Source organism: Gallus gallus, chromosome 1 (genome assembly GCF_016699485.2).
Source record: "Gallus gallus isolate bGalGal1 chromosome 1, bGalGal1.mat.broiler.GRCg7b, whole genome shotgun sequence".
Lineage (NCBI taxonomy): Eukaryota > Metazoa > Chordata > Aves > Galliformes > Phasianidae > Gallus > Gallus gallus.
This window is the reverse complement of record NC_052532.1, coordinates 189,019,372-189,042,922: the sequence shown is the minus strand read 5'-3', so window position 1 is coordinate 189,042,922 and position 23,551 is coordinate 189,019,372. Positions and strand designations below refer to the sequence as shown.

General features: G+C 41.5%; 1 protein-coding gene across 4 annotated transcripts; it reads right to left on the bottom strand.

Annotated features, from left to right (window-relative positions):
* Positions 1-909: 909 nt before the first annotated feature.
* Positions 910-20,782, bottom strand: PCF11 (PCF11 cleavage and polyadenylation factor subunit). 4 transcript variants are annotated; one of them, XM_004938891.5, is made up of 16 exons: positions 20,307-20,782; positions 15,628-15,753; positions 13,198-13,386; positions 12,570-12,761; positions 10,604-11,712; positions 10,143-10,332; positions 9,412-10,054; positions 7,494-8,932; positions 6,316-6,403; positions 5,538-5,660; positions 4,915-5,020; positions 4,435-4,618; positions 3,885-4,040; positions 2,778-2,870; positions 2,033-2,068; positions 910-1,404 (listed from the first exon to the last, which is right to left on the bottom strand). In XM_004938891.5, exons 1-16 carry the CDS (start codon positions 20,493-20,495, stop codon positions 1,195-1,197), a joined length of 5,073 nt encoding a protein of 1,690 aa, XP_004938948.4. In that variant the 5' UTR covers positions 20,496-20,782; the 3' UTR covers positions 910-1,194. The 4 variants fall into 4 exon arrangements, with proteins under 4 accessions (XP_004938948.4, XP_004938949.4, XP_004938950.4 ...); XM_004938892.5 differs by having other exon boundaries at positions 4,915-5,017; XM_004938893.5 differs by lacking the exon at positions 15,628-15,753.
* Between the last annotated feature and the right edge of the window lie 2,769 nt (positions 20,783-23,551).

Below are 23,551 nucleotides of genomic sequence, written 5' to 3'. Positions count from 1 at the left end.
TTTTGGATGAGATTTTCCCTATATCCAACCTCCTGTTGCAAACTTACACAAAGATGTGGGTTATTGCTTGTGGTCTGGTTGTGAAGGTGGGAAACTGCGACCAACAGCAACTGATACTTACAACATACACTAGGGTGAATTTGGATTTTCTGAGTACCTGACATTGCAAGAGCCATATCCTAGGACAGTGCTGTTTCCTCTGACTTTTAGAAGAAATCCCCCCTACACCTGGCAAAATGCATGTTTATCCCAAGACAAACACTGCATGACAACTTACTGCCCAGCCCACAAACATGCCCAACCACACAAACCCATTACTGAAAGAAAGAGGCTGACACAAACATATGCTTAATTTTATTTATTACATTTAAGAAATATTAACATCTCAGGATATCTGGTTTATCACCTAAATCCAGTCATAAGCAACAAAAAAAAAAATTCAAATGAGCATTCTTAGATTCATTCCCCCCTGTAAAGAAAAGTTTGTTCAGCTGTATTAAACTCTTATGTGTGACTAATGGAAAAAAAAATCATTAAAAATGTCTCAACTACCAGGCATCCTGGTTTGTTAATTGTCTGTTGGCACTTGTGTTCACAATCAAGCACTCTGGTTGCTTTGTTAAATTGTCATTCTACCCAGAATGGTCTTTTGTTTACTTTTTTTAATATCTGGATATGTAAGTTTGTTCAAGTAAGTTTAAGAAGAAATCTAGGGTTTTGTCTTGAGCAGTTCCAGCATTGCTTCCCTTGATCACCCACTTAGAACTGAAGGAAGTTGCTTGCTTTCACTTTTCTGAATCTTATTCAGTAAGAGGTTTAAAACTGAGGTCTTTTTAATTCTGTTTGAACTGAAAAAAGTACAGAAACACTGTCTTCGTTTGATGGTGTGCATAAACATTACACTCCATATATAGCAAAAATATGTTTTATTTATAATTTACATTTCCACAAGTGAAAATTGTACATTTTTACATATACAATTTCATTCCATTAAATTTTCACGCATCTACAGAATTTTCACACAATGACACCTGAAACAGTGCAGGCAATAAGAAATTTAAATACAAAAATGTATTTATTAACCAAACAGTAGCTGAGGCCCTGCCTCAATTGAATGCTTTTATTTCCTATAAAAAGTATCTGCTTTCCAGAATTAACACAGGAGCTCTTCTGTAAAAAAAATCAAACCTCAATCTAAACAGACTCATCAGGTTCTGTTTTAACATCTATAGATGCAGGTGTGCTCTCTTCTGCACAGGCAGCAGGGGTGTCATCAGGTTCCTCTTTCACTTGAGGTGAGTCACAGGACTCATCTGTTTCCTGTTTAACAATGTTCAACATAATATTTAGGGGATTTTCTACAGGGGTCTTGCTGGGAGAGGGTGTGCAATCAAATGATGATGTCTATAAAACAAACATTCACACAGCATTAACACATTGTTCAAACAACCGTTTTTACCTTCTCTTCCTTCCTTTCTGTCTCTTTCAAAAATGCAAACACATGGGCAGTAGAGCACTCAAAATCTAAACTTCTACCTTATACATTTATACATTACTTTCTATTTTATCTAATAACAAATTTACTATATAATAGCATTACTTTTCACTAATTACTTTCAAATGGTATTATGCTCACAGTGATGAAATGCTTAATACGTTACTGTAAAATATTCCCAACTATCCCCCCCCCCCCCCCAAAGGAACTGTTAGCTCCCAAGTTATAACAAATTTAACATATACTAACATTCATTTTCTCAGTTTCTTAAAATTCCTAAGATTACACGTTAGTCAACAATAAATTCATAATGGCTTCTCTTTAGTTTCACTTATATGACACAGAAGCTGTCATGGATACATCATAACTAACTCTAATTATGCATTACAAACTTGCCATTCTCAAGGTCTCTGATTCTTTGCCTAGGCACATGCAAGAGGAACTGATTCTGAAGACCTGCTCTCTATAAAGACAGTGATCAAGCAAACAAACTGAAAGCAAAATGGTTAAAAAATATGAAAGTAAAGGTTTTCTTACATTTTGGTAATCCTCATAACAGGATGGATGGTAAATCTGGAAAATAATTGTTATCCATTTAATACATTACAAATACAGTACAAGCACCACTCAGTCATAAACAGAACAGGGTCAAATACAAATCACACTATTCCTGCAGGACAACGTGAGATCAAGTATGGTGTCAAATGTGAGAAGGGAAATATCTGGTGTATGCTTATTTAGGAAAAGCCATCATACAAAAACCTTGTAAGTATAGGAATTATCTGTGTATAACTAGCTGTGTACAGAAATAATTGGATCAAAACCAATACCCACACTCACAGGAACATTCACAGAATGGGTGGAAGGGACATCTGGAGCTAAGTTGCCCAGGACCACATCCATCCTTTGGCTTTTGAAGACCTCCAAAGAGGGACAGGCTCCACCACTGGGCTCCTTCCAGCATGGTCTCTCTTGTAATGTGGGGCCCAGAAGTGGACTCATTAATCCAGGCACACTCAACAAAGCTAAGCAGAGAAGATCACCTTCATTTTATCTTTTAGCAATATAGTGTGAGGGAAGCCTACTGAGTCTGTACTAATGACACCAGGACTTTAAGCATGTCCAAAGGTTGAGATGTTTACACTCTTCAAAGCAGGAAAACCAAAAAAGGAGTCCTTCAGAAAAGACAGATCACTGTGGCCTATTTCTTTCTATAATTCTGTTATGTTTTTGTTTTGCTTTTTAATATAAATGAGTGCCACGTGTAACAAGACTGAATTACCTTTTCATGCATTCTGATAGCATTCTTTAGATGCCACTCTTCCTCTTCCTCATCCCAGTACTGCTCAAATTGCTCCCGGCAGATTTCACACCTCTGAGAAGTTATTGAAGTAACATGATACACGGTGTTATTAAAACAATTACTGAACAACTTCAGCAACTTGGCTAGTAACGGTTTTATATATATATATATATATTTTTTATATATATATATACACACACACCAAAATAACAATATTAAGACTACAACATTTTACCTCCACACTTCAAAAATAACTTTAAGAAAACGTTAATAGAAATAATATTTGAGTACAGTTGGTAGAATGAGCAACAATATTTGTCACTTGAAAAAGGTAAGCCTTGCCCCTTCAAAGAGGAAGTCTCTGCAAGACACTCTAACAATCTAATGCTGTTTTACTGTCAATTAAGACAACCTGGTGCAGGGATTTAGTTTATTTTATGGCATCTTCCAAAACTCAACTTTAAGTTAGAGTAAGAACTGCACATGAAGTATTAACACCCTTAACACTTCTCTGCAAAATAAACAGTCACCTCTGAGAACAAGGCACAAAAGGTTATTTTTAAAGACTGAAAGAAAAGCCTTTATGGCTTTGTTACCTAGTTTCTTGTAGGCTTAGCATGCAAGAATGTATTTAACTGCTATATCCACTGGTCTACCGAAATGCAGATCTGCTGGTTATTTTCAAGTCAGAAGATTATGACAGCTCTTCCAACTGCTCATCTTGTAAAGAACAATCTTTTTGTGTGTGTGTGTGGGGGGGGGGGGGGGGGGGGGGGGGGGGGTAAAGGTAACACAAATTCAGTTAAGATTATCATTTATTGAATCCCAAGCAACCATTTCCTACTTGGAAATCCAATAAGCTTCCTTGATTTATGCTTCCTATGGAAACAAACTAACACACTTCTTCCTTTCAATCATGGAATACCAACAAGCATAGAAGTTGTTGAACTACTAGTTATTTATATTGCTACTGCCACACGGAAACATTACATACACAAATGCAAAACCTAGGAAGTGACTGCACAAAAACAAGACTTCAGTCTACTTATAAACCGTATGGGTTATGGCAGGCAAGCTGAAACTCACCTCAACTGCTCCAGCTGGTCCAGCAGGGACACTCTGAAACTCCTTCTCTTTTGCAGCTTCCTGTGTCTTCAGTACAACTTCTTCATGAGCTTTTTCAAAAAATTGGCTTTTTGCACGCTCCTCTAAGTCGGCTATTTCTTCAAACTCAATCCAATCCTAAGGACAAGCAGTCATTCACAATCACAAATAGCCAGAAATGGTTAAAAAATACATTAAAAAAAAAGAAAAGAAAAATGAAATCCCAGAAGTAACGAATGTAATCAATCTTAGGTCATTAAAACTGAAACAGTCCTGTGAAAGGCCGTTATCCTTCAACTTTCATTCCATTCTCAGTCCAACCAAAGAAGTACTGATAACTCCAAGCTGCTTGTTGTTCACCATATAACTGCCTTTTGTTTTGGCAGGTATCTATGAAAACTACTTGAAATATCAGACACCACTGATCACCAAACTTCAGTGATAATCCAACTTCAACTACAATCCCACAGCGTGTATGTAAAACACCAAATCCAGTCCTTAATTAACAAGGCACACATACTGCACTACTCACCGTCACGCTGTAGTACCACCTTCTGTGTGTAATTTTTCTGCTAACGTCTTTTTCCGAACGGTTCTGGCGATAGTGCCAATCTAAATGGTCTGCATAAACGTCTGTCTGTGAAGTAGTAAATCTCATTCCACACGAGTAGCACTGAATTCCAGTGTATAGTCGATTTATAACACTATCATAACGCCTAGAAAAATGAAAAGAAGTTAACACTACTTTGGAAAGAAACGGGAATTTTCTCAGTAAGTTGTTTCAAGTGACCTCAAGAGTAGAAGAAAAGTGTGATTCTCCTATAGGGTTAAAGCATATGACAGTCAACTGAAAGCATTCAAGTAAATTAAAAGCATTCAAATAAGCATTAACTACTCACAAGGAACACGCTAGTATTATTATATCACACCTATTCAACCGTCTTGGATTAACTATCTAGATACCACCATGCCATTATCCTAGTGCAGTGTAAGCTCATGCTACAATACGCACTGTCTGAGTTCTTCAACTTTAAAGTTTGTGAGGTCTGGGACATCATGATCACCCTGGTCATCATCCTCCTCTTCAGCAGCTGGCTGTGCAGATGTTTCATTCGCTTCTTTAAAACAAAGAATTTCATCAATATTTCAGTTCATTTTCAGAATGAAATAAGGTGCTCCTGAACATTATTTTTATTCAAATATTGATTATCTGACTATGCTAACCTGAACATGCGTAAGAGCTGAGTCAGTCTCACAGCTTAAAAAGCGTACAAAAGACAGTATGTTACTCAGAATGGCAATTTAAGATGACACTACTACATCTAAGCCTCTGGCACTAAAATTCAGTGTTCAGAGACACAAATATTTCAGAAACTGACAAGAATTTGATTATAATCATGAACAAATTACTGATGCGGGGTGCCAAAAAAAAGAATAGAGGTTCTAAATAGCTTAAGTATATAAGATATGTTTAGAAAGTTAATAATTCACTTTATCACATGCACCACAAAGTTTCCCACAGACAAAGATCCATTTAAGAAAAAAGAATGCAAGAGTTCACAAAGTTCCCACATTTCACTTTACACTTCAGCTATGCATAAACTAGAGAGTTAAAATGTAATGAAATCTACATACGTGCTGAAGTGGAATCTGTTTTTGACAGTTTGAGGATTCCTGTTGACAACAGTTTGGCAAACAATTCATTGACATCAAGCTGACCAAGGTGGTTATCAGGATATGAATGTGGAAGGGCTCCTCCTAGGAGAGGAGAAATAATGTCACAACACTCAAGGAAACCAAAGGTTAGCATCAAAAAAATCACTTCCATCAGCACATTTCACTCTTTTCCTTCCACCCCTTTTCATCTTCAATCTATTTATCCACTTCAGTTTGCCTCATACGCAGCTTCTGCCTCATTTCCTCCCCTACAACTTCCTTCATAATGTAAGTATTTTGATGTGCCATCTATCTGTCTAGTAATGAGATTTCCATGGAAAACACAGTATTTTCTTGTTCTGTGCTTAAAGATCTCATGAGAATCCATCCACTTAAATCATTTACAACTTGCTACAAGACTTATTACTAACAATTAATGTATTGGGAATGTTTATTCAGCCTGGCCAATTGAGGTGCCCTTCTGCCATCCAAAAAGCAAACCAAAAATTGGTTTCGGTGGTTTTTTTTTGTTTTTTTTTTTTTTTTTAAAGTGTAACTACATACCAAAACCATGCGGTTAATGAAAGGGAAACCCCTGGAGAGATGACAGTGCTCCCGAAACCACACCTACTGCCATCTCACAGAGAAGGCTGCCCTTAGTGCACACAGACCCACCACACCACCACCGTATAGCTTTTTGTGGTTATGAACAGAGAACAGTGTAAAGGACACAGAAAGAAGTTAACTATTACAGTACCTGCAGGGTTCTGAACAAAGCTTCCAGGATTTGGTAAATACTGTTGACCTTGGCCATAAGGTCCTGGCTGAGCAGACATGTGCGAAACCTGTAAAATTAAGCATGTAAGTATTCTTGGCAGGGCAATTTGTTTTTTAATTATTCTATCATTAACCTCTATACATTTCTCAGTTCCAAATATATTTAAATGCTTCTACTACTTTACTTTGTCAGTTCCATAGCGAAGGATCCCTCAGTTACCAAACCTTGGCATCATTCTCATTCCCCATCAGAAAAATATCAGAAAGCATACTCATTTTGCCTAACAGCCAAACAAACTTTTCTTCTACTTGCCCATCCTTCAAGCACACTGTCCACACACAGTACTTCAAACTGATCCTTTTCACCAAAAAAAGAGCTAATCAAAAAAGAAACTGGTAAAATATTCACCAACCAAGGTCACAATGAGGTTTTATCTAATAGAGATAGTACCCATGATATGAAACACATCCTGAAAGACAGATTTTCAGCAAACCAGCTGCAAGGAACTTCAGATAGAAAAATAATCTTTACAGCATGCTTGTATTACGTCCCCTAAAATCTCCAATCTACTGGGAGAATGGACATCATTTTCACTGATTTGTAATTATTTTCTCCTTTAGAAGAGAGCACTTCCAACAAGCAATAGCAAGGACAACTGAAACCATAAAGCCTGCTGGTGCCATATCGTTCTTCAGAAGCTATAGCTTAAAAGCCTGCATCTTTCTCAACTGCCCCCAAGTTACGGATGTCTCCAAAAAGATAATTATTTTGGTCCATTTTAACTCTACACCTCTCAGAAAAAGTAATTATGTCTATTCACTTCAATAATCTGTCATGACTTATAAAGAACTTGCTTTGTCTAAGTGAAAACATCACAGTCTTCCAATTACCTAATTCATTTTCAAATTAAAGACGCTAATTTCAGTGCTATATTCTCAGCTACAAAATGGTTGCAAAGAATGGTTTTTAATTTCTAAAAACAAAGACTCTTAAAAAAAACCAATGCATGCCCCTGTGCTTGAATCATCTAGATACTACTTAAGGGTATTTTTAGTCTGCAAAAAAAAAAAACTGTAAATGTTTTTAGAGGAAAAACTGCCAATTGCCTACACAAAAATACTTCTGCAAATAAATTATTTACTAGAGTCAATTCTTACCTGATGACCTCCCATTGACATACTATTGAAGTTTCCGTATTGAGGACCCTGAAGTTTGTCATCGAAATAATGTCCAGATGCTCTCAATGAAAAATTCTGTCCTCCTGGGCCAGCTGGCCCACTGAAATTTGGTCCTAGTGAACTGTCAAACATTTCAGGTCTTTGGAACTGCATTCCATGAGCTGGTCCGCTGAAACCCTGTCCGGGATGGTCAACAAACGGACCACTTTGTCCATATGGCGACATCTCCAATCGTGAGGCAGGATGGCTAGCTATATTTTCAAAACGTGCACCGTGAAGTCCAAGAGGCAGGTCAAATCTCGAGGCTGGCTGGTGAGGACCATCAAATCTTTGAGGTATGGCTGCATCAAATCGCGGTTGTGCGGGCTGGCCAGGAGCCCTTTCAAATCTTGGGCCAGGCTGTCCATGAATTCCATCAAATCTTTGCAAAAGAGACAGCTGTCCAGGTTGACCATCAAAGCCAGCATGACAGCCATCAAATCTCGGACCAGACCGCCCCAGAGGACCATCAAATCTAAGTCCACCAACTCCCTGGTGCACTGGTCCATCAATCAACCTCGGCCCTACACCTGGCGGTCCATGTGGCCCCTCAAATCTGAGCCCACCTCCTGACGGTCCATGTGGCCCCATAGGCTGTCCATGTGGCCCCTCAAATCTGAGGCCACCTCCAGGTTGACCATGGGGCCCCAATGGCTGTAAATGCGGACCCTCAAACCTGAGACCACCTCCTGCTTGACCGTGAGGCCCCAAGGGCTGACCGTGCGGTCCCTCAAACCTGAGACCACCCCCTGGCTGACCTCGAGGCCCCAGAGGTTGACCATGAGGTCCCTCAAACCTGAGACCACCTGAAGGCTGACCACGGGGTCCCTCAAACCTGAGACCAACTCCAGGTCCTTCAAATCTAGGACCACCCACAGGCTGGCCTGCAGGCCCCTCAAACCGCAATGGCCCACCTATCTGCCCAATAGGCCCCTCAAACCTCAGAGGACCTCCCCCACCAACCTGTCCCTGTGGTCCTTCAAACCTGAGCGCCCCTGGTGGCCCATCAAATCTCAGGGCTCCAGCTCCCCCTGCTCCTGCCAGGGGTCCATCAAACTGAGAAGCACCTGCCCCCACCAAAGGCCCCTCAAATCTCAGAGCAGCCTGTCCAGGTGGCCCATCAATTCTAGAACTTGAGCCAGCAGTAGGACTATCAATAAAAGGACTCCCTTGTCCATCTGCCCCAACTCTTGCAGCAGATGGTCTAGATGAGCCATCAAATAAAGGTCTGTCTTCCATTAGTGCACTTATTCTTGGCTTTGCTTCTATGCCTCCAAATCTTGACCCTGGACTGTCTGGAAATGGTTCTTTATCTGGATCATCGTATCTAGCTCTTTTGAAACGTTCATTGAATGGTGATCTTGGTTCATCTCGAACACCTGAAAAAGAAGAAAATAAAGAAAGATAAGGCGCTGTGCAGAGAAGGACCTAGGTGTCCTGGTGGACAGAAGGTTGACCATGTAGCAACAGTAGGCCTTCATGGCCAACAAGACCAATGATAAATCTAGGGTGCATTAAAAAGAGCATGGCCAGCAGGTCAAGTGGATCATAGATGGGGTCAGGCTCTTTTCAGCAGTGCCCAGTGACAGAATAAGGAGCAATGGGAACAAACTGGAACACAGGAAGTTCCAAACAAACATGAGAAAGAAAAAAAACTTTGAGGGTTAAAGAGCACTGGAACAAGCTGCCCAGAGAGGTTCTCCTCTGGAGATAATCATAATCTGCCTGGACACTTTCCTACTCTAGGGTACTTGCTTTAGCACAGGGGGTTGGACTAGGTATCTCCAACTCCATGATAACCACTCACCAGAAGATTGCACATTATTCGACAACTGTAAAATAAGGCAAAAATACATACCAGCTTTCCCAAGCAGCTGTCTTTCTTCACGGTTATCAAACCTACAGACGGCATCACCATCTATCTTCTGGAACTCTGCTGTACCTTTTCCCTGCTGTCTGAGAGCATCTCTGAATTCATCCGATTCTCCCCAGTTGTCATAAGGATCGAAGTTTTTCGAACCCCTGCTTCCTTTAGTAGCATTTTGTTCCTCAAGCCTTCGTCGACCCTCAAGCGGCGAAAGGTTATCAGCAAAGGGTCTGCTTGTTCCACTTACAGGAGAGTGCCGTCTTGATCTTTCTCCAAAAGGTTCTTTTCTTTCAAACTGTACTCCACGCTTTGCTTTCGCTTGCTCACAGTCTATTCCAGAAAGCAACGCGTCTGGTACACGATAATCCAAAATATCATCAGGATCCAAGAGATCAAGTCTTGACAATGAATGCTGAACTTGTGTTCTTTTCAGTTTAGCTTTATGCTCATAGTATGTTAATTCTGCATCAGATAGAAGAGGCTTCCTTTTCAAAGAGCCTTTTTCCTCTGTAGGGCTATCCCACACATTACATCTGTGCTTTCCTTCCTGGTACTGGAATAACTGTCGAATCTGATGAGCTACCACAAGAAACTCATCTTGGGTTATTTCACCAGATGCTAAGCGGTCATTGGCCTGTAACATAAAGTTAGGATTTCTAAGAAGAAAAGCAAAGCACAACTATATCCAAGACACCTCTACAAAGAGGATCAATCAGTATTACCTTTTTAAGTAATTCTCTTTTGCTTGCAGATGTCAGTTCTTTGGGAATTTGTAAATTGGCATCCACGCTTAACCGGTGCTGCTGTTTTGGTGCACGAGGTGACAGAATTCCTTTAGCAGCAGGCCAGTTTTCTCGGTGTCTTTGGTGAGGGGATTTACCAGCCGCTTGGTGTTCTTCAGTCTGCTGCGAGCTGAGAACAGGAACACATTTAAAATTTACGTTAGTTCTTTATTCAGGATATATTACATCTCTATCAGAACTGATCATGGTAAAACATTAGTATCAATTCAGAAAGTATGCAAAATTGCCATTTTTCACTACAAGTAAGTTATGAATCTTGATCAAGAACTTCTGTCAACGTGGACAATGTGAATGTTTCCTCCCAAACCTGACCATACTTTAGCCAAGAGCAGAATTTCCACTTACTTCAGAGAAAATCTGTTTAAAATATGGTAACTTACTTTTTATTTTCCTCCCAACCGGATTTCCACCTCTTGCCTGCTTTGGATCCCTGCCAATTCTCTGCATTCTCCTTTGGATCGGGAGAAGCTTTTGTAGAATGCTGGCTTGCTATTTCTTGGGGTCTGTCTTCTTGGCTTTTTTTCACTCTCCTTGGATCTCGCACCTCTTGTTTAACATTTCGCTTATTAGAATTTCTTTCATCTCTTGCCCCTTGTGAGGCTTCTTCAGTATGAGACTGCTTAGGACCTATCTGACGTATCTTTCCAATTTTAGGAGTTGAAGAAGTCGGAGATAAACTCCTGAGTCTTCTTTTGGGTGATCTCCTCTCTCTTCGTTTTGGAGAGTGTGTAGATGGTGACCGTGACTTAGGAGAGCGGGATCGTGACCGTTTTCTATTACTGGATCTCCCTTGTTTTCCACCCTGTTTTTCCGATTCTTCTGTAGTCGCGTCTTGTTTCTGAACAACACCATTAACTGTTTTATTTCTGCTGCCTACTGGCCTATGTTCACCTGTCTTATGTTCGTCTTTTTCTTTTTTCTCTGTATTTCTCCTCTTTTCTTTCACCTCATCCCCTTTGCTCTCTGGTTTCTCTTGAAGATGCTTTTTCAGTCTTGGATCCCGTTTACTCATTTCAGATACTTTTGTGCTTTCAGATTCTTGGGTTTTAGTATCTTTAGTATTCGGAAGCTTGTTTTTCAAAGGAGATGGTGATTTCGACTTTGTTTCCAATTGATCGGGTTCTTTCTTCTGTGTTTTTTCACCAGCTTTCACTTTCTCTTGTTTTGTTGAGCTCTGTTTTTCAGACTGGGATGTTTTGCTTGCCTTGGTATCAGACTGACCAGTTGTGTTTGGTGGAAATTCTTTCCTATGAGACTGATCTTTAGCATGAGAAGAATGTTGCGACATTCTATTAAGTCGAGGATCCCTGTTTACTATTTTGACATCGTGAAGTGGAGGACTTGGGGATGGTTTGATCTTTTCAGATTGCAGTGAAGCCTGAGTAGGTGTTTTAACTGGCATGTGAGGTGTCTGGGACACATGTGGCTTGGAAGGTGCTGGAACTGAAGGTATAGAAGATGATCCTTGCTGAACACTTAGAGAAACAGCCTGAAATAAGGTGAAGAGGAAAAAAAACAGCATTAATCTGCATGATACAACACCTGCACAGAGATGCTCATGTTCTGTTTTGAAAACAAAGCTGTAAATAGAAATGTTTTGAAATAGTTATGAGATTTCATCCATTTAACTGAAAATGACCCATTAATTCCTAATCACAGCTATTAAAATAACATAGAACCATCACAAAAGATTAAGTTCAAGTACAATACAAAGTTATTGACCTTGTAGTATTGCTGCAAAAAATGCAACCGAAACACGCCTCATTACACCTTTAGTTTTTGTATACATTCCACATTTCCAAGACAACTAGATTGCCAAGTATATTTATATATTTTTATTTCTATGCTTCTAAGATGTTTCACTTTATTATCATCAACTTTCAACACAAGATGACTTTCAATTATGAATGTAAGAACGAAACAGCTTAACTGCCACCACCTTCAGATGTTGACACCAAACCAACCTGACCTAGTGAGGACAGAAACTGCCTGGACATTTCTGACAATCAGGATTCCCCGTTATTTACAGAAATACTCGAAGAGCAAACGTATTCGAAAAAGTCTTGTTAATGGTGAGCCATGAAAAGATGCAGAAGGCGCATCACAGGCAGACAAGATTTTCAAGAGAAGAAAAGGCCACAAACCTTTTTTAACCTGTTCTGAATGTAATTCTTAAGATTTTTACGTAACAATTACTGGTCTAGAGCACCAGATCAACTTGCGCTGCTCTAGTCCTAAAATAGCTACTCTTGTCTAAACTTAACCGCAGTTACCAGTATAGCAGCTAAGGTGCTATCAAACAAAGTGAGACCAAACTATCAACCATTCACCAACTATCCTACTCACCAACTGTGCTTTAGTCTGTTCCAACTCCAACTCTAACTTTTTTTGCTGAAGTTCTAACAACTGTTTTTGCTTCGCAAGCAATTGCTGCCTTATCAGTTGCTCCTGTGTCAAATTCTTTTGTATTTCAGGAACAGCTGGAGGAGTAGAGGCACCAGAAGTGACAGCAGAGGTAGATGCAGTAGATTCCTCTGGCTAAAAATAGAACATAAGGTTACATTCAACATCTTAATGGAATCAGCTAACTCCATCTCCCTTAACTGCCAGCATGATACAAAACTGGGACTTAGTTTGTACAAGTTATTAACAGCAATTTTTCTGCAAAATACGAACAAAACACTTAAAAATTTCTGCTCCTCTAGAATTTGCCTACTGTCATAGGATTAATTATGCCACCATGATAGAATTAAATATGCAATTTAAAATAAATAAATCAACATTTAGGAATCTCGAATTCAGTTTTTAAAACAAAAACTAAGTCCCTTAAATACTGAGTCCATAAATTCCTCTTACCTGTCTCCAGAGATCAGATGCTTTATTCTTATCATACTACATTTGTCAAAAAGCAGCATACAAACAACAAAAACAACATGTACTGCCATCTGTTCATACAGTAGGTATAAAGACTTACCGATTTATTTAAAAACTTAGGATTCACATGGATGCTAGAAGTATTCACATTTGGGGGCAGAGGTTTAATTGGCCAAGCAGGATCTAATGAGTTGACTCTGACGTCAAGTGCATATAGTTTCTTCAAAGGAAAAATATCGTCCCATGTGGAGCGTAACTTAAATAAACTTTTCCTAGTATTTTCATCCACCTAAAACAATAAAACAATTCTATGGCTTGTTAAGTTAATATAAAACAACTTAAACTTCTCTGTAGAACTTAAGATCTCATATGCATTATATTCTTACCAAATTTATCATTTTAACACAATGAACTGGCTACAAAACTTGTAAGTGGTGCCGATTGATACATCTGCACCAACAGAATAGGTAACACAACTTCAAATGTGGAACAGTCATTTCAAGGCTATTTGAAGGTTTCATTGTTTATTACCATTCTCTGAGAACTTTCTTTCAGCTTTTCCATTACCAAAATTCTCACTTTACTTGGTCAATTTCTGTCAAAAAAAAAGTACAGCAAGAAAAATATCCAAAGAAAAAGCCTCTGAAAAAATACAGTAATCCAAATGTTTGTGCTAAGTGGCGTACAGCAACAACAAACAAATCAGAGAACAAACTTTCTGAACAGAAAAAGTGGTTTATCTGTTTAATCACTGAAGTTCTTTTTCCCCCTAACAAATCCAGCAAAAGGTGTATGAGTCAAAATGAACTCAAGTACATTTCAGTTCAATTGCAAAATCAGACCCATTTATGAGCCATAAATCAAGCGCACTAGTAGCTTTAGCACCCATTTTCTCTTTGCAATCAGACTGGATCATTTTGTGACAGTTAAGTTCAAAACTCACATTAAAGGAAAAATTCAGTTTATCTCATAACTCAAGTAGTTCACTTAAATAAATGGGAAACATCTGCTGACAAAACACATGCAGCTGCCCTACTGTGAATGTGCTAACTCAGTCATTACACACTCACCCTGTAAAGACAGTTTTTTGGCTGCAGTTTTATTTTAGGTGTCACAGCAAGACATGCTGTCCAGAAAGTTCAGAAGTTCTTTGAAAGAGAGGGCAGGAACTTCAATAAAAATAATTCATACTTAGCTACTGGGGGGTGGGAGGGTACCTCTACACAACTTTCAGTGTGAGGGTATCAAGTTCACTGCAAAAGCTGCTGCCATGACTGAGCCAGTTTCTGACTTCGCTAAGTGTTTAAAGATACCTTCAGTGATCATTTACTGATGAAGCAGAATGTCTAACAATGCCAGTGTGAGAATTTCATCTTGCAATATCATTAGTTATCTAAAGTGACTGACATTTTACATATTTAATATAAATTTAATAGTTCCAGTTAGCTTAGTAGACAATTAACTACAAAATTCAGCAAATGAATTACCCAGAGTTTCAGCTGCAAGTTTAAATGCAACTCAGTGAAAGAACACAAACCAATATTGGAAAAATAAGTAAATGTCTACCTCTCTACTCTACACACAGGAGTTCAATATTTCTGAGCTCATTATTACAATCTATCCCTTATTTAGTCACTCGTACAGCTGAAAAACAGATAGGAAACATTCTGGGATCAAAGATCCTCACTGGTATGTTGTAGCAAATACACCAACACTCCACTCATCTCATTCAGATGCAGTGCCACTTTCTTAGGGCATACAGGAAACCACAGAAGTTAACTCTCCATTTCAGATTCAACTTAAACCCATTCCAGTCCAGTCTTTCAAAAGCTGGACTTGGATTTGCCATTCTCACTGAGGAATAAGCACAATTACTTCACTGGGTTTAAAGACTTCAAAAAAAGAGAATATATCTGGCAGCAGTTTTCAACACTGAATGGAATTAAAACATGCATTTTTAATGTAACGAAGCAATAATATACTCTCTCATGACCTCCCCCCCCCCACCCATCATACGTTTTTTAATCGCAGACCACTTAAAGAATATCAGATGCTGGTAGCATTTGTCACAGTTTAAGTGCTCATTTTTCACACCAAAAATTAAGTGAATCAGACAAATCTAACTACAAGAGAGCTCACAAAAATCTCTAAGAAACTGATTCTCAGTATATTCCTGACATAAAGACTAATTACTACCTTAAAAAATAAATCAGCAATTCATAATTAACTGTTCTACACAGTACAAGAAGTCTGTCCAGGTAAGCAATCAGCAATCAAAAAAATTAGTGAAGCCTTGCCTGGATAGAAAAATTACACGAGTTCATCAAGACTCTGCATCTTCTGGCTAACTTAACTCACAGGCTTAACAACAGCAGGAATGCCCTTCCACATTATAGATACAGTATTGCCATTTATAAAAAACAATTAGTTCTTCTGGTTCAGCACCCAAGAAAACCCAAAGCTGAGAGCACATTTATTTTACCAGGAACAACTTTGCTTAAATACAGAACTTTTCTGAAAGTGTATATACCTTTTCAAATACACAAATAAATGTTGCAACTAGGTTTTTAGTAAATGCAGTAAGATACTCTCTTCCAACATTCTTGACAATGGAATCCATAAGGTACATAACAGGGAGCTTCTCTGACGCAGGAGCCTGGAGTAATAAGAAGAAACTGAGAAGTTTAGTACAACAAAAACATACGTTAAGCTATTTAAATAAAGGGATTACCAATCCCAGAAATACAGACCTCTCTTTTGGGTTGCCACTATAAACACCAAGGGATTTGCTTGGGATTTTTTGTTTATACAAAAACTTAAATCTGGAAAATCAATACTCAGTTCAAAGTATAATGCGGTGGGTCTACCACAGAGAAAAGGAACACCTTGGGCTATTCTGATTGTCTCAAAGCTTTGGGGTGAAAAAAAGGGAAAAAAGAAAAAAGAAGCCCACAAGACAGTATTACTGCTAGTGTACCGAGTGCAGCCTTTCAAAACCCACTGGAGAAAGTAACTTGAAATTAGCAGGAAGCCATTGCTAGCACTTCAAGGAACTTCTAAAAAATAGTTTATCACTTGGACCTCCCGAATGCTTGTTCTCCTCCACTTCATAGAACACAAATCAGACTTCCTGCGAACAGCCCAGGTTAGAGAACTTCAGAAGTTGTAGATTATACGTTGAATATCACAGTCCTTTCACAAACTACACGCAGAAAAGGTCACAACTATATCACTGTAATCCAAGGGAACGGAGCAAGCAGTCCCAGTCTCTGTTGGCACTTGTCAGCAGTCACAGTCAGGTTTTAGATGGATGCGCAAAGTTCTAAATCCAGACCAAACCCAATCACCAAGCCGACTGGGTACAGACGGGAAAGCTCAGGAATCACAACCACAATTTTCACAGCCGGGAGTCTTCACACTCGGGATACATCTTTGCTACAAGAGGCAGCTTGAGGGGTCTTTTTTGTTGGTTTTAAATCCACATTCAAAACTTGTAGCAAGTCTGTGAAACAGAAGCATGGATGCTGGACAGCTACAACTTCCAATGCAGGAAAAGCACTACTGGCCCCAATCAAGGTGCTTTTAACGCCCACCACTGGTTTTCAACAGCAGAAGGCACAGCAAAGTCCCAGAACGCATCAGTGAGCAAACAGCTGAAGAGGACAACGTGAAACACCACCACAAGCTCTGCGCTGACCAACATCCCCTTAGACAGCAGCATCCACTCATAGTACTTCTAAGTCCCATTCACCATCCGGTAACTCAATATAAACCAGAGTAACTTCATTGTTCTTTTTAAACAGGACAGGCTCCTATGATGATCAGCAACACCTCTTACTTCACAGCCCCATTGTCCAGATAAGTGTGTGGAAGCACTCTTGCTTTACAGTTTTAGATTTAAATCCTTCCCCATTAAAGTGGTTCACAGAAGGGCACCGCGTCAACAAAGCTTTTATATGGGTAAATCACGTTTCCTCACTTTTAAGTGTATATTAATTGACCATGACCCAAAACTCAACACTGAAAAGGAGAGTTTCTTGTTAATGGGGAGGGGAGGGTGTCACTGCCTCTGAGCATAGAAAAAAAGGAAATATGCAGGCAGCTGATGTATTTTGTACATGAAAAGACAGAAAAGTGCACAGCTAAGCTAGGACTAATTGCAGCACATTGAGAGTATGGTTTACACTACCTGTACTATCTAATTTGAGTACTGAACTTATGACCTAATAGCAGGCTGTAAAGAAGCTAATATGCAAGTGTTAGAATAGGGGCATCTCCCCAGCTTAGAAAAAAAATGGATGCAAAGCTGCTTAATATTAACATGTCTGTGAAATATTGGTTAGTTATTTAATGCAGCCTACACAATGGCACATTAAAAACACTACTCTAAGTTGTGAATGCTTTCCTTTATAAAAAAATGATAGTGTACAGTTTCTGACTTTCTAAGTCAGCTTTTAGGGAAACAAAGAGCTGCCTCAGCAGCACAAATGCCCAAGAGCTACTGGTAGAGCACACTACACTCTTCCATTTCACCGAGGTATGGAAGTAGCTCACTATACACAGCTAAGATTCAAGTTGGAGATGCCATAGTATTCATTTAATAGCAAACGCTCTGTAACAAGTTTAACAACTTTATGTGCTTCAGAGTAGTTAGAAGTAATCACACAGAAAAGCACTGCAATGTAGTAAGGAAGCCTACTTCAAAATGTGACAGCATTAGTTTAGCAGAGTGCTCTCCTTCAAATAGCAGCTACTGAGGTGGCACAATCTAAGAACCATGACTTAAAAACAGTTGGGTTACTTAAGTCTTCATTTCTGGAGATGTTTATTATGTTATCTAGCCCATGTTCCAATAACCACACAAGGGAATCCCAGATTTGAACATCTTGTTTTCAGGCGATCTATACAGTACCCCCTAGCAAGAAAGAGACCCACACAGTGCTAACCAACAGCAGGGAGGCTCCGCATACCACCAGAACACACAGAATGCTAACGCTGAGCTCATCACCACAGAATTCCCACTCTTCTTTCAAATAATGTATGAAAGCTACTGTTGGAAATGTGTGGCTTTTTTTTATTAGTTTCCTAAAAAAAAGTTTCAACTTAAAAAAAATCGATTCATAATCAAACCCCGAGTCACAAACTTGCAAAAAACTTTGTTTAAAAAACAACTTTGTACACAAAATGGGTCTCAGAAACAAATTCTGCACTATACAATGGTAAATAAAAAGACAAATACATATTTCACACTTTTTATTTACATATTTTATAATACCAGTCACACATTTCAGAGCCATTTATTAAATCGTAAAGCAGACCACTCAAGTTTTACACTAAACAAACTGTCTCCAGGCAACACTTTTTAAAAGTGGCTTAGCAAAGGAGAGCACTTTTCCAAAAAAAACTAAGAACTTGCCTTGAATAAACCACAGTCACAAATAGTAACTAAGGCAAAGCTAACCATTGATACAAGATTTAAGACATCTTTAAAAAGAAAAAAAACACACTTCAGGGCAGGCTCTAAAACACCCAGAAATGAAGAAATTTGACAGCATTGATATTTATCACAAGTTATATACATTCACTGCCCTTTAGGAGATATAATGGTGAGATCTATTCAGTTATGAGGTCACCTCCCCAAGGAATGGCAAAACTTGGCCACTGGTAGCATTTAAAACTAGACTGGAAGAGGTCTGTGGAACACTAAAGAGCCATCCTGCATTGGTAGAAAGACAGATTAAATAATGTAAGAGATCTTTCCCTCCCCAGCATTAGACAGTACAATTCTCACCATTATAAACCGCAATTTAAAGCCAAAGGAAAAAAGGCCTATATTAGAGGGAGCCTGGTATTAGAGGGAGCAAGGGAGACAACGGGGGAGGGGTGACTGGCAGGAACAGGGTGGATTGAAGGAATAACCTTTTTCTTACAGAAAGCTGCTGTTAGAAAGGTGCAATAACCCCCCCCCCGCCCCCATCCATGTGCTGTGGCTGACTGATGTCAGCAACTGCCTGGGTTGGGCTCAGAGGGAGCCTCCTCTTTCCCTTCCTTTTGTATCACGTGCCTTTCAGACGCCATGTTAGGATCCTACAGGCTGCTGCGGTTTCTACAGTTCGGGAGAATTTCTCCTTCCCATCCTCACCAAATAAACCTCTCTAGCCAAGACACATGAAGATACACAGCACTAGCTTCACTTTGGGCACAGCCACCTGAAAGCCAAACGGGTTACCCCAAGCCCACGTCGCTTTCTCTAAGCAGACAGCACAGAACCACCCCACCAGCACCACACACACACTTCCCTACTCAGAGCAGATGATCGCCTTTCACCTGAAAACTTTCCTGGAAGATAAGCCCCCACTCTTACTCCTCCAGTTAATATCTCACGGGGACCACACTGGGAAAATAACCTTATCTTTCAAACTAGAGGCAATACTTAAAAAATCATTATATTTAGCCTTTCTAAAGCGGACGATTTCAGTGCTATAAACTCAACCTCATTTTCATTCCTTCCCGCTACCCGGGTATAAATTTAAAAAAAAAACCTCCACAAGGTCAGGCTCTCGCTAACGATACTTATACAATCGTTATCTACGGAAGAAATCGCTAAATGCAACGGTTTCGACACCAGCTCCGAGGGGAAAACCCAGCTCCAAGGGCGAGGCTCTGCCCAGTCACGGCCGGGCCGCCATGTTGCGTCTGTTACCCACACAGGGCCGCGCCGCGAGCCGCGCTGCCCCGGGCCGGACCCCAACCCATCCCCTCCTACCGACTGCGGCGGGGTGCCCTCGGGTCTCCTACTCCCTACGGGGTGCGGGCGGTTGAAGGGGCAGCCTTCAGCCTGGCCAGGAAATGAGGGGGGCACGGACGGGAAGGGTAGGGCCGTGCTCCCTGCTGAGCCACGCTGTCCTCCGCTTGCTCCCAACGGCGGCCCCCGGGCCTGCTGCCCCCGCCCCCCCCCGGCTCTCCCTGCTCCCCCCATGGCCACCTGTGACCCTGGGAGCGCCTCGCCTCGAGGTCCCGAGCCCTGTTCCCCTCCCCTCCCCCGCCCAGCCGCCAGCCTCGGCCCGCTGCCTCCCTCTCTCGCCCCGTTTCCCCTCTCTCGGGCCCTCCTTCTCTCCCTGCCTCCTCCGTCCCTCAGCCCTTTCTCCTGGCCCCGGCCGGTCCCCCCAGCAGTATAGGTAGGAGTAGTAGGCGGTGGAATATAAAAACCTTGGCGATTTGCGCCTCGATCAGGGAGACGATGTCCTTGGCGAAGGGCACGTTCTCCTCGGCCAGGATGGTCAGCATGTTGATGTGCGGCTTGCTGTTGAACGTCAGGTCCTCCAGCGATGACTGGTAATCGCGGCACGCGTCCTCCCGGGCCTCGCTGCTACCAGCGCTGCTCTCCGGGGCCGACATGTTCCTCCGACCGGGGCCCGCACCAGGACCCGACCCACCGACCGACGGCCCCCTCCCCGCGATTCCCCTGCCGCCGCCGAGCGACGCTGCCCCCCCGCCGCTGCCGCTGGGCTCCTCTACCGCATCCTCCGGGCTGCGGCTCCGCTGCGAGTAGCGCTCCCGTCCGTACCGCCGCTGCGCTTCCGACCGCCGCCGGCTCAGTCTCAACGCTCACAAAATGGCGGCGGCGGCTACGGCTCGCGAACCGCTTCCTCCAACCGTTGCGTCATGTGAAATTGGGCTGAGGAAAAGGGCCGGCGGCTTGGAATGCCCCTTTTGTTCCCTCATCGCGTCCCCATTGGCTGACGCTGCTGCGCTCAGCCTGTGATTGGCTCGACCTGAAGAACGCGAATGTGATTCGCTGGAACCGCCCACTCTCCCGCTGATTGGTTGCTGCGCCAAAACCCCGCCCTAGCCCCTGCGTCCCGACTTGCGATTGGTTGCTCTTCCCTACTCCCCTGCCGCTAACTCGCTGGACCAAACCCTCCCGCCTTTCCCTTCCGTCCTCAGTTCTGATTGGTGCTTCGGTGCAATCCCGCCTTTCCTCCTCACCCTGAATTGCGATTGTTACACTCTCACCGCCCCGCCCCGCCCCGGGCTGCGCTCGCTATTGGCCAGCCGTTGGCGTGGCAACGCGGCTTTCCGGCTGATGTAGTCGTAGTAACAAAGCCTGCTCATGCTGTTCGCCCAAATATAATAATAAAGCTCGATTCCTTGTGGAAATAAACTTGTTGGCGAAGTGTTTTCTCCACAGCCCTTTCAAAGCGCTGCGTGTTGTAGGCTGGTGTAACGCTGCCCCAGTTGCAGGCTGCATAGTGGCACAGAAATACATAGTGAATCTATTGAACTTGTCTAATGAAAAGTTGTTTACACTACAGGAATTCATAGGATCACAGAGTCACCAAGACCTCCAAGGTCATCCAGTCCAACTGTCCACCTACCACCAGTATTTCCCCACTAAACCATGTCCCTTAGTACATCTAAGTACATCTTAGTACATCAGGTGTTTTTTGAACACCTCCAGAGATGGTGACTCCACCACTTCCCTGTGGAGGGAACTTGAACCTCCCCTGGCACAGCTTGAGGCCATTCCTTCCCATCCAGTTGCTGTTAGCGGGGAAAAGAGGTCCACCCCCACCTCACCACAACCTCCTTTCAAGGAGTTGTACAGAGCAGTACGGTCTTCCCTGAGCGTCCTCTTCTCCAGACAGAACAGTCCCAGTTCCCTCAGCTGCTCCCCACAAGACTTGTGCTCCAGACCCCTCACGGCTTTGTTACCTGTCTCTGGACTGAGCTGTCATACCAATACTGTGTCTAATGTGTGGATTTATCTTTTCCTGCAAAAGCATTCACCACACATTGTGCATTTGAAACTGTCTCCCAAAAGCAAAGCCATCTCACCAGCCTTGCTGAAATCACTACTTAGAAATGCTTCTGGGACAAATATGTGCCACCTCTTCTCATCCCAGTTGGCATAGCTGTCAGTCGGTATTATTATTATTATTATTATTATTTGTGCAGATGCAGCTGGAGCTTTTGCTGGTATGAAGCTCATCAGAAAGCCACAGGAGTAGGCCTAGTAGTGGCACACTTGACCTGAGAATCAGCAGTAACTGGTAACTAAGGAAATCTGGCAGGATGGTTGTGATATAATAGCGCCACATGAGAAAATTGATCGGAGTAAGAAACCATTCAATAATATAATGCTTTCCAAAACATCTACAGTTTTGCTTCTCCTTGAGTTGGTGCCTGAGCTGGATTTTTGGGAAGTTTAATAGAATTCCTTTAAACTGTTTTGTGGCTAGAAATCTACAAAACAAAAACATAAACAATCTCTAGGCACCCAGAAATGGCCTTGCCACTTTTATTCTTGTGTAGTAAAATCAATCAATCACATCTTTCACTTTTAGAAAACAAAACCACAGATACTACAAGAGACAAACCCTGTAGATTTTTAAACATTGGTTTAATGACATGCAAACTACCTCACTGTACATGAGCTCATGTCCTTTGTTCTCCAGCCCAGATTCACTTAAGGAAGCAGACAGTGTTTCTCCGTGGTTCCTCCCAAAAGGGGAAATACTCTCCCTTCAATCTTCCAAAGCAGCTCTGCTGTCATAAGCATTATTCTTCAGTCCTTCATCTGCACAACTGTCTCAACCAGAAAGTTTGCTGGTGCAGCTACAGTAGAAGAGCTGGCAAAGCCTCTTAGAGATGGCACCAAAGTTAGATCAATACAATATATCATTTCTATCAAAAATGCAAAGGATGTTTCCCTCGAAAATGCATCTCAAGGTTTTTGCCTGCAAATGTGTTGTTTGCTGAATGTTGTTCTAGTCCTGGCATTGCTAAGTCAGCACAACTGTAAATATAAGCCATGCCTCCGAGCCCTGCCAGTAGGATCACTTGTCCTGGTTAAGTAGGACTCATACTGCTTCTCACACTTCTATTCACATTTAGAGTTGTACCTTGTTGACCTCTCTCAAATAACCACAAGCTTTTTATAGCTGGATTATCTCCTATTTAGAGCTAAGCACCCGGGTTACTCTGAATGCGGAGAGCCTGGTTTTGTTTGTAAGGTCAAACCGTAGGAAACACTGGAAATGCAAACTCTGGAAAGCCCCCAGAAAATGCATTTTACTCTCCGAGTGTTGGTGGTCGGCAATAGAGATGCACAGTGAAGGAACCATCTGCTAGCATTTCTGTACATGCAAAGTTCAACATGTTGTAACTTTTCCAATATGGTTTGCGTTTCATGGCCTCAGTCAGAAACTAAGACAACCTGAATATATTCAGTAACAGGTTACTTGATATGCTGATAATTATGAAAAATTCAAACACTGGGTTACTGAAAAATATGTTTAATATGTCTGGACAGACCTGCTGGCCTGTATCACACTTCAAAGCTTTGCAAGACAGTCCTGACAGATTGCAATTTCCGTAACGTTTTCACTGAGGTGTGCTGCAAAAAGCAACAAGCCAAGACTGAAGGCTACAGATAAGTAGGGATAGAACAG

Bases quoted from the DNA above. Each gene is read 5' to 3' on its own strand.
- PCF11 (XM_004938891.5), bottom strand. From the start codon at position 20,495: ATGTCGGCCCCGGAGAGCAGCGCTGGTAGCAGCGAGGCCCGGGAGGAC. The intron at 5,661-6,315 runs GTACTGTAATAG...CTCCTCTCCTAG, and splicing joins CTTTGTTCAGAACCCTGCAG to GAGGAGCCCTTCCACATTCA. The intron at 1,405-2,032 runs GTAAGAAAACCT...TTTGTTTTATAG, and splicing joins GTTATGAGGATTACCAAAAT to ACATCATCATTTGATTGCAC.